The sequence below is a fragment of the Physella acuta genome, unplaced genomic scaffold, assembly GCF_028476545.2.
Source record: "Physella acuta isolate Inbredline_101_S28 unplaced genomic scaffold, ASM2847654v3 ptg000806l, whole genome shotgun sequence".
Taxonomy (NCBI): domain Eukaryota; kingdom Metazoa; phylum Mollusca; class Gastropoda; family Physidae; genus Physella; species Physella acuta.
Genome location: NW_026732324.1, coordinates 242,862 through 256,692, shown reverse-complemented (window position 1 = coordinate 256,692; position 13,831 = coordinate 242,862). Strand labels below are relative to the sequence as shown.

The 13,831-nt window shown below is 32.9% G+C and overlaps 2 protein-coding genes and 1 long non-coding RNA gene across 3 annotated transcripts; 2 read left to right on the top strand and 1 right to left on the bottom strand.

Annotated features, from left to right (window-relative positions):
• Positions 1–1,530: 1,530 nt before the first annotated feature.
• Positions 1,531–2,108, top strand: LOC131951284 (uncharacterized). Its single transcript, XM_059313641.1, has 2 exons — positions 1,531–1,724; positions 1,800–2,108. Exons 1-2 carry the CDS (start codon positions 1,722–1,724, stop codon positions 2,106–2,108), a joined length of 312 nt encoding a protein of 103 aa, XP_059169624.1. The 5' UTR covers positions 1,531–1,721.
• A 2,486-nt stretch (positions 2,109–4,594) lies between these two features.
• Positions 4,595–7,862, bottom strand: LOC131951299 (uncharacterized). Its single transcript, XM_059313662.1, has 3 exons — positions 7,640–7,862; positions 5,088–5,689; positions 4,595–4,612 (listed from the first exon to the last, which is right to left on the bottom strand). Exons 1-3 carry the CDS (start codon positions 7,824–7,826, stop codon positions 4,595–4,597), a joined length of 807 nt encoding a protein of 268 aa, XP_059169645.1. The 5' UTR covers positions 7,827–7,862.
• Positions 7,863–11,834: 3,972 nt separating this feature from the next.
• Positions 11,835–13,548, top strand: LOC131951302 (uncharacterized). Its single transcript, XR_009388409.1, has 5 exons — positions 11,835–11,941; positions 12,402–12,467; positions 12,611–12,698; positions 12,875–12,936; positions 13,228–13,548. It is a non-coding gene; the product is annotated as an uncharacterized LOC131951302 (long non-coding RNA).
• Positions 13,549–13,831: the final 283 nt, after the last annotated feature.

The window sequence follows — 13,831 nt, the reverse complement described above, 5'->3', positions numbered from 1 at the left end:
ACGTAACTTTTTCATACACTACTAGATCTAGCCGCGGGCGATTTTACGTACCTAAAACGATAGCTTACCAGTTTTAATAATTCAATTGTTTAAAACAGGTACATAAATGAAACAAGGAAACATGTTTGTATTTTAAAAAACATATCTAGATCTAAATCCTCCTCAAAATGTGAATTGATTATTAAAATTTAAGGAGTCACCTGTTTTTCACATTACAAGTCGCGGGCGATTTTACGTACCCAAAACGATAGATTACCAAACGGCAAACAGTAAAACACTGAACCTGATTGAACCGTTGAAAAACCCAGGGCAGTGGCTTCGAAGTAAAAGCTTTAACTTTTTATAAGGCATTCTTATGTCGTAAAATGCTTTTACCTGAGCGAAGTTGTTGCAAATCTTTTTAATCTAGATCTAGATTTTGATTTATTAACACATAATTTTAAAAAAATCTGTAGTGTCTAAGACTAGTCTAAGAGTACTCTAACCTAGTCTAAGAGGCATAGAATAGATCATCTATTAATCTATTATCTAGTCTAGATCTAGAATTAGAATCTAGAATGTGACTATTATTAGATCTAGAATCTAGATCTACTAGATATCTATTCTATTAGTATTAGATCTATTTAATTCGGCTATTTTATACACTCCAAAATTAACTGTAAATCTAAATTTAAATTAGATAGGCCTATAGACAGGGGCGTAGCAAGGGGGGGGGGGGGGCGGGGGTGCGGACCGCACCGGGTGACACCATTTAGGGGGGTGACACTAAGGCAAAAAATAGCAAAATATAAGAAAAACTTGAGGGGGGTGCAAATCAAAAGTTTGAGGGGGGGGGGGGGGTGTGTGCAAATCGAAAACTTGAGGGGGGGTGCAAATCGAAAGTTTGAGGGGAGGTGCAAATCGAAAACTTGAAAGTTTGTCCCCGGGAAGGGTCGCTACGCCTCTGGGGGGGTGACACCATTAAGTGCCTCACCGAGTGACACGCGACCTCGCTACGCCACTGCCTATAGAATCTATATTAGATTCTATAGTATAATCTAGATCTAATTTAGAATTTTAGATGAAACATTTTAAATATTTATCTGAGTATATGCAGGAGTAAAAATTTACATTAGATCTAAATATTTATAATAATTCTAGAATCTAGCTAGATATAGAGATCAACACAATTTATGTCTAATCAAATCTAACAAAAAAGAAAACAACAAACTTACATTAAATTAGTGATAAAAAAACACTAATTAATAATTAAGAACAAGAATCATCTCTATTTCAGGTGTAAAAGAAAAGTACCATTTTTTTTCTCTAAGTCAATTTAGAACTATTGTAATTTTTCTTGTAATAGGCCTACTTTGATTAGATGTTTTTGTTCTGCATTGTTTTCCCACCCCCTATGGTATTTAAATTACAGTTGACCTAATAATGTTTTAGCATCTGTTACAAAACTAGTGACTCAATAGCTGAGAGAAATGAATACCATGTAGCTGGATACTGAGCCACATGTTACCATAAGCTGTAGGCGTAATGGACACAGAACATTTGGTGAGATACAGTTCAAAGCAAGACCTTGGTTATATGTTAAAGTTGGGTCTACAAGTATTGATCTTAAAACTGTACAGCTTCAAAGTTCAAATCTGAACATTAAAACAGATGTCAAGGCCAGTGATGCTTTCAAGTGTAAAGTTGTAATTGCTTTAAGCTGTGTACACTTTCTTGTAAAAATGGTAATACCTTTTTTTAATTTATAGATATTTAAAATATGTGAAAATAAAATTTGATGGGTTGTGATTTCTCCGCAGGACAACACAGTGGAGGACATTGACGAGGTGTTGTCTTCAACGTTAGGGGCCCTGTACGGGCGAGCAACACCAGCAGTGGTGAGACAAGCGTGGGAGGTCCTCAACAACAACTACGGCGATGATGTGGACAGGTTTAAAACTGAGTTCCTCAACCCTGTTCTGGAGTTACTACACACCATACTGGAGGTAGGGCACTTCTACTTCTCTCACAGTTTAAATAGATTCACAAATGTAACAAAAACAGTGTTCCAGTATGGTCTTAATAGCAATTTGCTTTTGTTGGAGGCAAGGAATGTGAACACCAAATAAAATATATAATTCAGAAGTTGGGTTCAAACATTTTGCATTGTTTACACTTTCTTTATTATCTTAGGGTAAATGTACAGTTAAATAGAACTTCTAGAAAATAACAAACTAGATGTTAAAAAGAACTAGATAAATTCATTCTTCTTACAAGGGACCAAAAAGTTTCCCAGTCAAGCCTAGCCCATCCTGTTCTATTTGTAGTTAAATGCTGAAAATTTCTATATGACTTGTTTGTCCAATTTTATTCTGTGCTGAATATTGTAAACAGCTATGGTAAAGCTACTTTTTAAATCCAAGAGAGGAGGTATTGGTGAGATGAGAGGAGGTATAGCAGTGGTGAGGTGAGGTATTGTGATGGTGAGGTGAGGTATTGTGATGGTGCGGGTTGTGTCACATGATAAATGAGCTAAAGTGTCATATTTAGTTGCTGTTTGGATTAGACTTTAGTATCTGGTTTCTTTTACTCTAAATAAATATGACGTGATGTTTATACCAACTTGAATGAATCATTGTGGCAAATAGGAATATAAAAACTAGGGTTCAGTAAAGTCTTGCCTACTTGAATGAATCATTGAGGCTAACAGCAAGTTGTGGGTTGCTTTCTTTCTGTGTAACAATATATCCTGCAGCACAAGTAGCTAAGTTTAGCTGTGCTTGCTGGAATAGATCTTTTAGACAAATACACATTTTTTTTTCTTAATGTAACTTGAAATGGGGTGTCAGATTTCAAGGCTTATCCTTTAAGATATGATTTTAAGAATTCCATTATAAAAATCCATATGCATACATTGTAAGGATTGTGTGATGCTTTTAGTTGAATAAAGACCAAACATACTCTAAACGAGTTATACATGTTTCTTTCAGACAAGTATTTTCTCTGGGAGGGCGAGTTATACATGTTTCTTTCAGACAAGTATTTTCTCTGGGAGGGCGAGTTATACATGTTTCTTTCAGACAAGTATTTTCTCTGGGAGGGCGGGCTGACACCAGTTAAAGAGCATATTTTCTGTATAAATTTTTTTTTTTTAAATATTGTTGTGGAGGGGGGGGGGGGGGGTGTCTGTAATCCTCCAAAGAAACAGTTAATAGTATAATAATTTCTTTAAAACTTCTCACAAGTCTGATCTATGTTAGAGGATAAAAAGCACACGAAAAGAAAAACAAGAAACCTGCAAACTTTTTAAAAACGTGTTAACACCAGGCTACATAAAAAAAACAACCTAGGGTATCTTAACCTTTAAATAAAACGCCGGGAACCAGGAAAACACTGTAGTGTCACCTAACAGGTAACATATGTTAAAAATAAAAGCATAAACAACACCAGTATTTCTAACTGATGTATATTCAAGGTTCATTTTTTGTATTTCTTGTCGCTCCATCGCCATGTCTCCTGTCCTGATAATGTGATGTACCGTGCCTGGAAATGTCAGTCCAGCGTGAACATTGTATGGCTGTTTTGCCGGTCACCATGTAATATATACTATAGGCATCTTTCAATGCACACGCCGCTCCCCCTAGCAACCCCAAAAGCCTAGCTACGTCCTTTGCTAGCGTTCCTAGTGCCTCTCAAAATGATACCGCTGCATAATAATAAGGATTATGTACTACATTTAGTTACAGTGTGTCAAATGTAATGTATCAAAGAGCAGTGGCCTCGCTATGTCGTGTGGCACATGGTACGGCACGTCATGGTGTCACCCCCTCCCACACCAAAGAAAAAAAAGTATATATATATATATATGTGTGTGTGTGTATGCATTGTCGAGATGGTCAATGAGTAGTTATCAGACTTTTAAACTCTGCAAATAGCATTTTTCTTCTATATATTTTGGAATTTTTCATCTTGGTGTCACCCGGTGCGGCCTGCACCCCCCGCCCCCGTCAAAGAGGGTTTGTAAGGATGAGGCCGCATTTCAACATGCAGGTCTTGTTTACCTGCTAAATTATTTTGAAAATGCTGTACATTCAGTCTAGTAAATGATGTTTGCAAGATCCCTTTACCTTTACGCCTAATATAGAGAAACTAACTGTAGATAATAAATCAGGTAGAAATGACTATTTACATGGTGTATGTCATAAATGATATATGGGACAAGTGAAGTGAGCTCAACCGTTAGGCCACGCTGTCCCCTAGTTGGTAATGCCCCAGATGTTTTGATCTTAAAATTTAGAAAATTATCAAAGCCTCAAGTTAGATTCCAGGATCATCAGTAGAACATCACTGAGTCCACCCAACTCTGAGGGGTACTTAACTCACGTTAGGGAAAGTAAGGTGACTTAGCATAGTGCTGACTACACTATCCGTTCATATGCCTAGGTCAATAAAACAGGTGAACTCTACTTAACTTGCCCCATAGACTATCAGGTTTGAAAGAAAACTTGGCTTACTTAAATATTTATTCAGTTAAAAGTAAATTATTAAAGTATTTATTTTATTATAATTTTCCATGTAGGCTAATCTTTCTGGGGCTGTTTGTAGAACTTAATGTTTAGTCGTCAATTTGTTGCTGTTGATAATTTTGTAAATGAATGAAGCTTCACAAATAACTAATAGCTGTAATCAATTAAATTAAGACTTAATTTATAAAGCTTCATAGAAAAAGGATGTACCTTTTAAGAAAAGAAAATTACTGTTTACATTTTACTAGGTACTAAAGGATCTTGGTGAACATAAACAATCACTTCATAAGCCATCTTGCTAAACGTTATATTTTATTTAATCTTATTGCAATTTTAACTAGTTTTATAACTTATGTGTTGGAAGTTTATTTATATACTGCCTTTGCGCTAACATTGAGATTGTTTAAGATTTAAGAAAAAAAGCTTCCAATGCAGCTCCTTGATGCAGTTAATGTAATGGTAGTACTTCCTATATAGTGAGAAAAAAATATGAACTCTACTTATCTCAACTAGTGACAGATCCAAAAAAATACCTTTTTTAAAATTTATTCTTCTCTTCTTTCTTAAAAAAAATCCTAAAGCATAAATTAACACCTTACAACCTATCATAAAAGCATACAAAGTTTGTATATAAATGTATTTACTGGAACCAAATATATGACTCATTACAAAAGATCTGCTTTCATTTTCATCACTACCACCAAATGTTTTCCTTTGTTGTTTTCCTTTGTTCCCAGATGATGTGTCATCAGATTTTCGCTTCACTCCTTTTTTCTGTGCCAAAATCTCCTCATCTGTTAACCTCTGCCGTACCCCGTCTGCAATTGCTCTCTTCTCAAATACTTCTCCCTTTTTCTCTTTACGTTTCTTGATCTCACTTAATGTCTTTGACTTTTCATAACTGTTTACATAAAAGTTTGTCTGTTTTTTCACCTGAGAAATGTCTGCCCTGATTCTGCTTTCATATGTTGCCCTTTTTAATTCCCTGTCTGCATTTACATCAGTCCAAGTAAATTTAGGCAAATACTTTATATTCCATATGCAATTAAACCAAGGATTCCTTTTTTTGCCACCAACTTGTGTATTGTTCAAAGCCAGAGCCACATATTTGGCTACACTCTTCTTTGAGAATTCTACCCATCCTTCAGTAAACAGCAGGCCTTTCTTATAAGAGTAGCTTTTCTCTGAGGAAAAAAAAAAACTTTTAATGTTATTCAGCCACTATCTTAAACTTTTTAACAAACTTTGCACAAATAAAATAAAAATATTTCTATTATACACTTTTAGATATAAACCTAAATGAAAACAATGTCCATAAAGAAGAGGGGGGGGGGGGGGAAATCTCTCACTAAGATGAATGAAAACTTTGTCTTGCTGAATCTCATTATTCTTATGCAAGACTACAAAGAAATATACTTAAATATAGATCTACTTATCTAATAAAAATAAGTAATTTTAAAATTATGTTTTCTTTTTAATTTTTTAATGAATGAAAATGGATTTTCAAGAATAGTTTCACAGAAGCTGATTTAAAATCAATTTGAAAAGTGTATCTTCCTCAAAAATGATTCTCAAACATGCTTTATTATAGAACTCTAACTGGGAAGTCTATAATTAATAAATTGATAGCCTAGCCCTAATACTACTAATAGTTTAAAATATTTACTGATGTCAGAGAATTTCTGAGAATAGACTTCCAAAAATAAGAGTGTTAGTATTGTATAATCTCAGGTTTAGTTTTAAAGTAAAAAATTATGATTACGGCCCTGGTAGAACAAATTAGTATTTGTTTAGGGTTAGCAAGCCACAATAGTAGTAGATATACCACATTATGTTAACTTACAGTAGGCCTAATCTAACACTCCTTATTTTTTAGATGATTCCATGATTCTAGTTAAGTGAAATAATTTAATAAAAACAAACAATCTGGTCTAGACTAGATCTAGAGATCTTGATCCTCAGATCCACCAAGGAGAAAAACTCCATCTTTGTCGAGGGGTCACTGTGAGTTCAGGTTAGTTTTGATAATAGATAAGATAGCATTTGTCGTAGCATAAACATTGCTATCAAAATTATTAATGATGTCACTTTAGCTTTTCCCTGGACTAAACCAAGTAGGCTCATATGACAATATTGAAAAATAAGCTTTTCAGACTCAGGCTCAGGGAGTTGTAAAACTAAAACATCTGATTTTTTGCATGTTAGCCTACCTAACTTTAATAGCCTAACTACTACTAGTAACTAACAATATTATTTTTTAATTAATAATTATTTAGGCCCTAGCCAGGCCTATTATAAACTATTATTTACTAAATTTAGAATATTTTAGATAATTTAGAAAGATTCAGCTGCAAAAATAAAATCATCAGTAAATAGGGTAATCTATCATTTTGGGTACCCAAAATCACCCGCGACTAGTAATGTGAAAAACAGGTGACTCCTTACATTTTAATAATTATTTCACATTTTGAGGAGGATTTATGTTTTGAAAAATACAAAAATGTTTCTTTGTTTCATTTATGTACCTGTTTTTAAACAATTGAATTAAAACTTTTCAGTAATAAATGAACACCAGTGATGTTTCCAACAGATGCAACCATGCTCATTTACTATAGCAGCCATCTTGTTAAAGTTTTATTTTTATAGACTTATAGCGCGAGATTCAGGCAGAAGTCACTCTATTTTACAAATGGCTGCTGTTTATATTAATATCTTGCTTGCAGACACTGCTGTTTAAAGTTAATTTCTGGCCTATATTGATATTTAGCCATCGATTTAGGTTTATTATTCATTTATCTATAATATTTGACACAAACATATCACAATATACTATATACTATATACTTATACTAGATCTATATACTTCTATTACAGCCTTGACAATGAGGTAACGTTTTCGTACATTAATAGCCGCGGGCGATTTTACGTACCCAAAACGATAGATTACCGTAAATAGTAATAGTAGAATAGATAGATCTAGATTCTACTCCGCGTATCCTGTTTGTTTGAGCCGTATGCCTTAGCCTTTTTGAATGGCTTTGACTTTGATTGATTATTATGTCATTAGTCATTATTTATAATTATTTAACTTATGATGAAGATTGAAGATGAAGACGAAAAAAAAAACGTCTTACCCACGGGTTGAAAAAATGTTCTGTTAACTTCACCAAACTCTCCAAATACATTTCTTAACTTTTGAACGCTCATATATTCTGGAACTGTGCTTAAATATATTATTCCGGGTTTGTCTTTATTATCTTTTTGTTTATTGGCTTTTGAATTACTCGAAGAAGTAGCATGTTCCTCAAATTTTTCGTCCATATTTGTTATTGTGCGTGCTATTAATACTTTCCAATGCTAAAGATTTTGTAAAGGGGAGTTGTATTCTTACTTGCCGTTTTGGCATGTTTGGAATTCATTTTCACTAACTTACAATTTCTTGCCCCCATGCAGTAGCGTACGCAGGGGGGGAGCAGGGGGAGCGGCCGCTCCCCCTCTGGCCATTTTTAGCAAAGTGGCGCCTTTTTGGAAACTTTTTAAGCTCAAAGTTTTAAACATTGGTATTTGTTAAAAAATTATCTTGGTCGGCACATTTGAAACGTAAATCTCTGTGAATATTGTTCTTGCAATTACCAGTAAAAGGTATGTGAGCAATACAGTGATCTAACCCATACCTTCTCATTATGTAAATAAACCGGTAGTGATCTCCCCTAAACTTTCTCGAATATTCTTATATAAAACAACAGGGGATGGTAACTGGGGATATAGCTATGATTTTTAATCCATTTTAAATACTTAAACTTTTAAAAATAGAATAGAATCTCATAAAAAAAAACATTGCGCACCAAGCAAACGCCGAATAAAAACGCGTATAATAGTGCGCAATATTATTAGTACTTTAAAAATTTACATTAGTTTTTTGAGAAATCGGAAGTAGCGTAAATTACTACTTCCAGTCAACGGAAATTACTCAAAATTTAACAGAAGGTAGAGAATTAGATCTTTTACTTACATGTGAAATTTCATTTATCTATCTGAAATAGTACTCAAGTTATAGGCTTTTGAAAAATTCAAAGTAGGAAAAGTACCACTTCCGGTTGTCGGAAATCGCTCAAAAGTTGATACGGATCTACGATTTTGATATAATACTTATATATGAAATTTCATCAACCTAGCTGTAACGGTACTCAAGTTATCGTGTTTACACACGGACAGACACACACACAGACACACACACACACAGACATACGGACAAGATTGCAAAATTATGTTTTTCCGTATCAGTGAGGTGTAAAACGTCGAGAACTGTAAAAATCTCGATTTTTTTTTTTGCACGATTACAATACTTTCTCTATACTTCGTATATACGAGAAAGTAAAAAATTATCTTTAAAGTACACTAAAAGTCAGTGGCTACTTAGAAAGTGCATGATCTGAAATGTAAGACCGATATTTTAGTTATACGCAGGCTATTATTCCGAATCTTTTACTTCTATATTTAAAAGCTGGGTTTTATACCAACTCTGATTTAAAAAACTTTCATTATGCTGTAAAAGTTTAGCATTTATGATGACAATATATTTAATTCTGATTGTAGATAAAATATTTTTGTAAAAACGAATAGTGTTAAACTACTTTATTAGATTCTTAAGTAGTTATTGATTTGTTTTGATATTTATGATAAAATATGTAGACATATACATATTTATATTAAGGTATTGATTATTTCCCCTTTTCGCTAGTCTTAATAGATGTCCCAGGAATTATTATGCATTTTTTTTACAAGGACTACCAAACAGATTATGCCGTTTATTGTTTTTGGTTCTAGTGTGATTACATATATATATATATATATATATATATATATATATATATATATATATATATATATATATATATATATATATATATATATATATATATATATATATATATATATTTGTTTAGTATGAAACCTTTTTTTTTTTCATCGGCCTACATTGTGTTTTTTTTTATTTCTTCAGAGTGCTAATTTAAATTTATTTTACATCATATCGAAGAAATATCATACAGCTAATATATATATATATATATATATATATATATATATATATATATATATATATATATATATATATATATATATATATATATATATATATATATATATATATATATATATACTTATTAGAAAATATTACAAATTCGGCGCCTTTTTTTCTTATTTCCGCTCCCCCTACACCGAAAACCTGGATACGCCTCTGAATACCCAGCCCCCACCAGTTTCTGGCCAACCATAAAACTTCATCTCTTTGTAGGATTACAGTTACAGATCTCAGACAATCTGGGGTGGCATGTTATGTAATATATGACCTTCATGGCCTAGCAGGATGGAGACCAAAGAGGAATCAGTACCACTGCTCTCCCCTCACAATTTCTCACCTCCATGTCATGTTATGTAATGTATAGCACACATGGCTTATCAGGGGAAAGCATTAAGGCAGATAAGTTAGTACCACCCCTTTTTACATACAAGAATGTTAACTCTGGACAGCTACACACTAGTATACTAGCTACACACTAGGCATACTAATGTGCCTACTGTAAACTACTAGACTTTAGGCCCCATGTACACCTGCAATTGTATCAATTGTAGACTGGGCCCATTGGGGCCCAGTGATAGCTAGTATCAGTTAAAGTGTGTGCACACAGCATTAACTATTTTGGGGTTAGAAATTAATTATTCTTATTGTGGAGTTAGTCTAAACTAGGAGATAATTTGATAATACTTATTGCCCCATTGCCCGGCTCTTTATACCCCAAATGCTGATTTTGGGGGTATGACAATAAATGTTCAATTAAACCCATTTAAAGTATATTTAATAGACTGTTATTATTTTTATATTGTGTAAGATATGTTAGAATAATTTTGCCATATTTTCAATACTAAAAAAAATCTTAGATTAGTAGAAATCTTTAAAAATGTACAGGTGCTAAAAAGTGTGGCTCTTAACGCCCTCCTTTACCCTATACATTATAAAAATGTGTAGGTCTAACTTTGCCTATAGCCTATAACTTTTGAACCGTTTGAATTTGAGATAATCAAACCACATTCAATATCAAGTATTTTATCAAGGCACAGTATCAAACAACAATTTAGCAAGATTCAGAAATTCTTTATTTTTTATTTTACAATGTCTGAACATAACGATGTATATTGTATATAAAACAAACATAGCCGATGGCTGTGGCTCAGTTTTTCATTTTGGGGGCATTATTTGTACAACAAAAGTTTGCATCCAGTCATTAGGACTATTACTGATGATGCTAGATCGTCGGGCCGGAAAGCGGCTTTTCGGACATATATGCCTAATGTTAAAGCAGGTTTTCCGGCCTGTCTGGCCCAAAGGGTTAAGGACATCCTTATAAATCTAGATATTGGTGTAGAATAATATGTATTAATTTTTATTGTGTAGTAAAGATTTTTATATTTAGATATTGGCGTAGATGTACTTTTGTTTAAGAATCAAATTTTAACTTTTTTTTTTCTTTTACCACCTCTCTAGATGAGAATTATGAATGGGAGTAATGAAACATGAAAATTAAATTTCTATTAACCTGGTTAATGCTGTATTTTATCAGAAATATTAACCAATTTTAAAAAAAATAATTATGTTGTAAAGATGAATTTTTTTGTTAAACTGATAAACTACCCCAAGTCAATGAGTTTTTATCATAGTGTGTGTGTCTGTCTGTGTGTAAACACGATTACTTGAGTACCATTACAGCTAGGTTGATGAAATTTCATATATAAGTATTTTATCAAAATCGTAGATCTGTATCAACTTTTGAGCGATTTCCGATAACCGGAAGTGGTACTTTTTCTACTTTGAATTTTTCAAAAGCCTATAACTTGAGTACTATTTCATATAGATAAATGAAATTTCACATGTAAGTAAAAGATCTAATTCTCTACCTTCTGTTAAATTTTGAGTAATTTCCGTTGACCGGAAGTAGTAATTTACGCTACTTGCGATTTCTCAAAAAACGAATGTAAATTTTTAAAGTACTAATAATATTGCGCACTATTATGCACTTTTTTATTTAGCGTTCACTTGGTGTGCAATTCTTTTGTCTACGAGATTTTATTCTATTTTTAAAAGTTTAAGTATTTAAAATGGATTAAAAATCATGTCTATAACCCGAGTTCCCATCCCCTGTTGTTTTATATAAGAATATTCGAGAAAGTTTAGGGGAGATCACTCCCGGATTATTTGTTCTGGTTTCATACTTTCTTTTCAAAAATATGCATTTTTTTCAGTGACTTAAATTTTTGTTTTACCAGATACCAAACCATTTGATCTGGCTAGTATTTTTCTACTGGTTCTTTCACTCCACTTTAAATGGTGTAGCTGAGCTGCTGAGGTTTGGAGACAGAGTTTTCTACAAAGACTGGTGGTAGGCTCACTCTTAAATCACATTATTCATCTGTCATTGCTTTACATTATCTTGGATATAACCTTTTGTATTTTTTGAAGTTCTAGGTAGTAATATCTCTATATATTAAATTTAATTAAATGCATAATCTAAAATCTTGTTGTTAGCAAAATAATGTTTTTAGTTTTATATGGGATGATCCATAAATGATGTTATAGACTTTACCCCACCTTCCATGACAATATAAAGTTCCACCAATCAAAACAATAGCCATAATTCTAGTATAAATTATCATGTTTTCAGTCATTTTTATTTGAAAAATATTTTATATTTCTTGAGCTCTTTCCCGCTAGGTGTGTGATTTTTTTTTTTTATGATTGACCCCTACCCCTATATTAAAAAAATAAATCTTGGAATTCATATCTGCAACACATTTTCTTGTATATTTGTTTTTTGTTATTGAGAAGTTTTTAATTTCCAGGAACGCAGAGACTGTGTCTGAGTACTGGCAGCACTGGAACATCCCTGTTCACAGATTTGCTACTAGGTACAGCCAGCTAGTTTCTTCAGATTCTTCACTAGATTTGTTTAAAAACGTCTTTAGCTCAATAGTTAACTTAAGAATAAGGTTACGGTTACCTTTAATTAAATTATATGCTAGTTTTAAATCCGTCATGGTTTAATCCTCAGACATGTGTACAAGCCCTTGCTGAGCACTGGATGTTCTAGGTTCACTGCCTCATGCTTTGTTTTTTTACTGTCAGCATTTTTTCACGAGGTGAGGTGTTGCTTTTATTTTAAAACATTAAATATTGGTAGGGTAACTGTTTAAGCTTGTGGGGAGTTTTGCTTAGTACAATAATATTTTCTTGTAAATTAAATGCAATTGTGTGCAATTAATTTATTTAAATATTCTATTCCATATTAACCTGTTTAAAATTTTCCCTACTACAGTATCTAATCAGTGTACCCCTTAGGGTGTTTAAAACCTGGGCTTTATGGGAATGTTGATGCAGGTCTGATTCTTTTTATTTTATATTAATTGTGCTTGGATTATCCAATTACACTTCATGTTGATAAATCTTGTTTAAATCAGCAAATGAATTTAGATTATCACTTTTAAAGCAACTAAATTTTACATATGTTATATTTCATAGCAATAATCCCGGCTTAACTTTAGGCTGATTTTATAGGTTTCAAATTTTTATAATTTGAAATATATTAACATTTAGAAGTATTTACTAACCATTAAAGTTATCTGTGTCGCTGCTAGATATTTACTAAGCCATAAAATGATCCTACCCCAGGTTCCTACAGCATACTTGACATCTAAGTTTGTCCGAGGCAACATCACCATGTGGTTGTCTCTCATCCTTGGTCAGCCAGTGGCCATTTTGGCCTACTTTCATGACTACTATATTGTCCACTCCCTTCCTCTGCTCAACAACAGCACAGCAACGCCAGGTCTGTAATTGGATGACCTGTGACAGTGCAGCAGTATAAAACTTTTGTGATGGATGCCTAGAGACCAAATATTTAAAGTGGTGCATGGGTGTTTAGGGGTCACCATAAATGACATCACACAATCCAGATAATATTTTTATTCTAATCTTCTTCACTCAATGGTTCCCACGCCAAGTTTTTCCCTTGAAATATTCAAAATTCAATCACACCCCCCTCCAATCCAAACAAGATAAACTAAAGTTATCATGTTTTGTTTTTTTCTTTGCTTTTAAATACACAAAATTTCCTAAACCCTATAGTCCCATAATTAGTGCTGTAGCGAGAGCCACTTCACCCCACTTTTTCAGGTTGTGTGATGTCACTTTAGAGTCCTTATTGATCACGTTTATTGTATTTAGCTTACTAATTTCTTATGCGCAGTTTAATTTTTATGTTATTACTATTAAT

Bases quoted from the DNA above. Each gene is read 5' to 3' on its own strand.
- LOC131951299 (XM_059313662.1), bottom strand. From the start codon at position 7,826: ATGGACGAAAAATTTGAGGAACATGCTACTTCTTCGAGTAATTCAAAA. The intron at 5,690-7,639 runs GTAAGACGTTTT...TTTTTTCCTCAG, and splicing joins AACATTTTTTCAACCCGTGG to AGAAAAGCTACTCTTATAAG.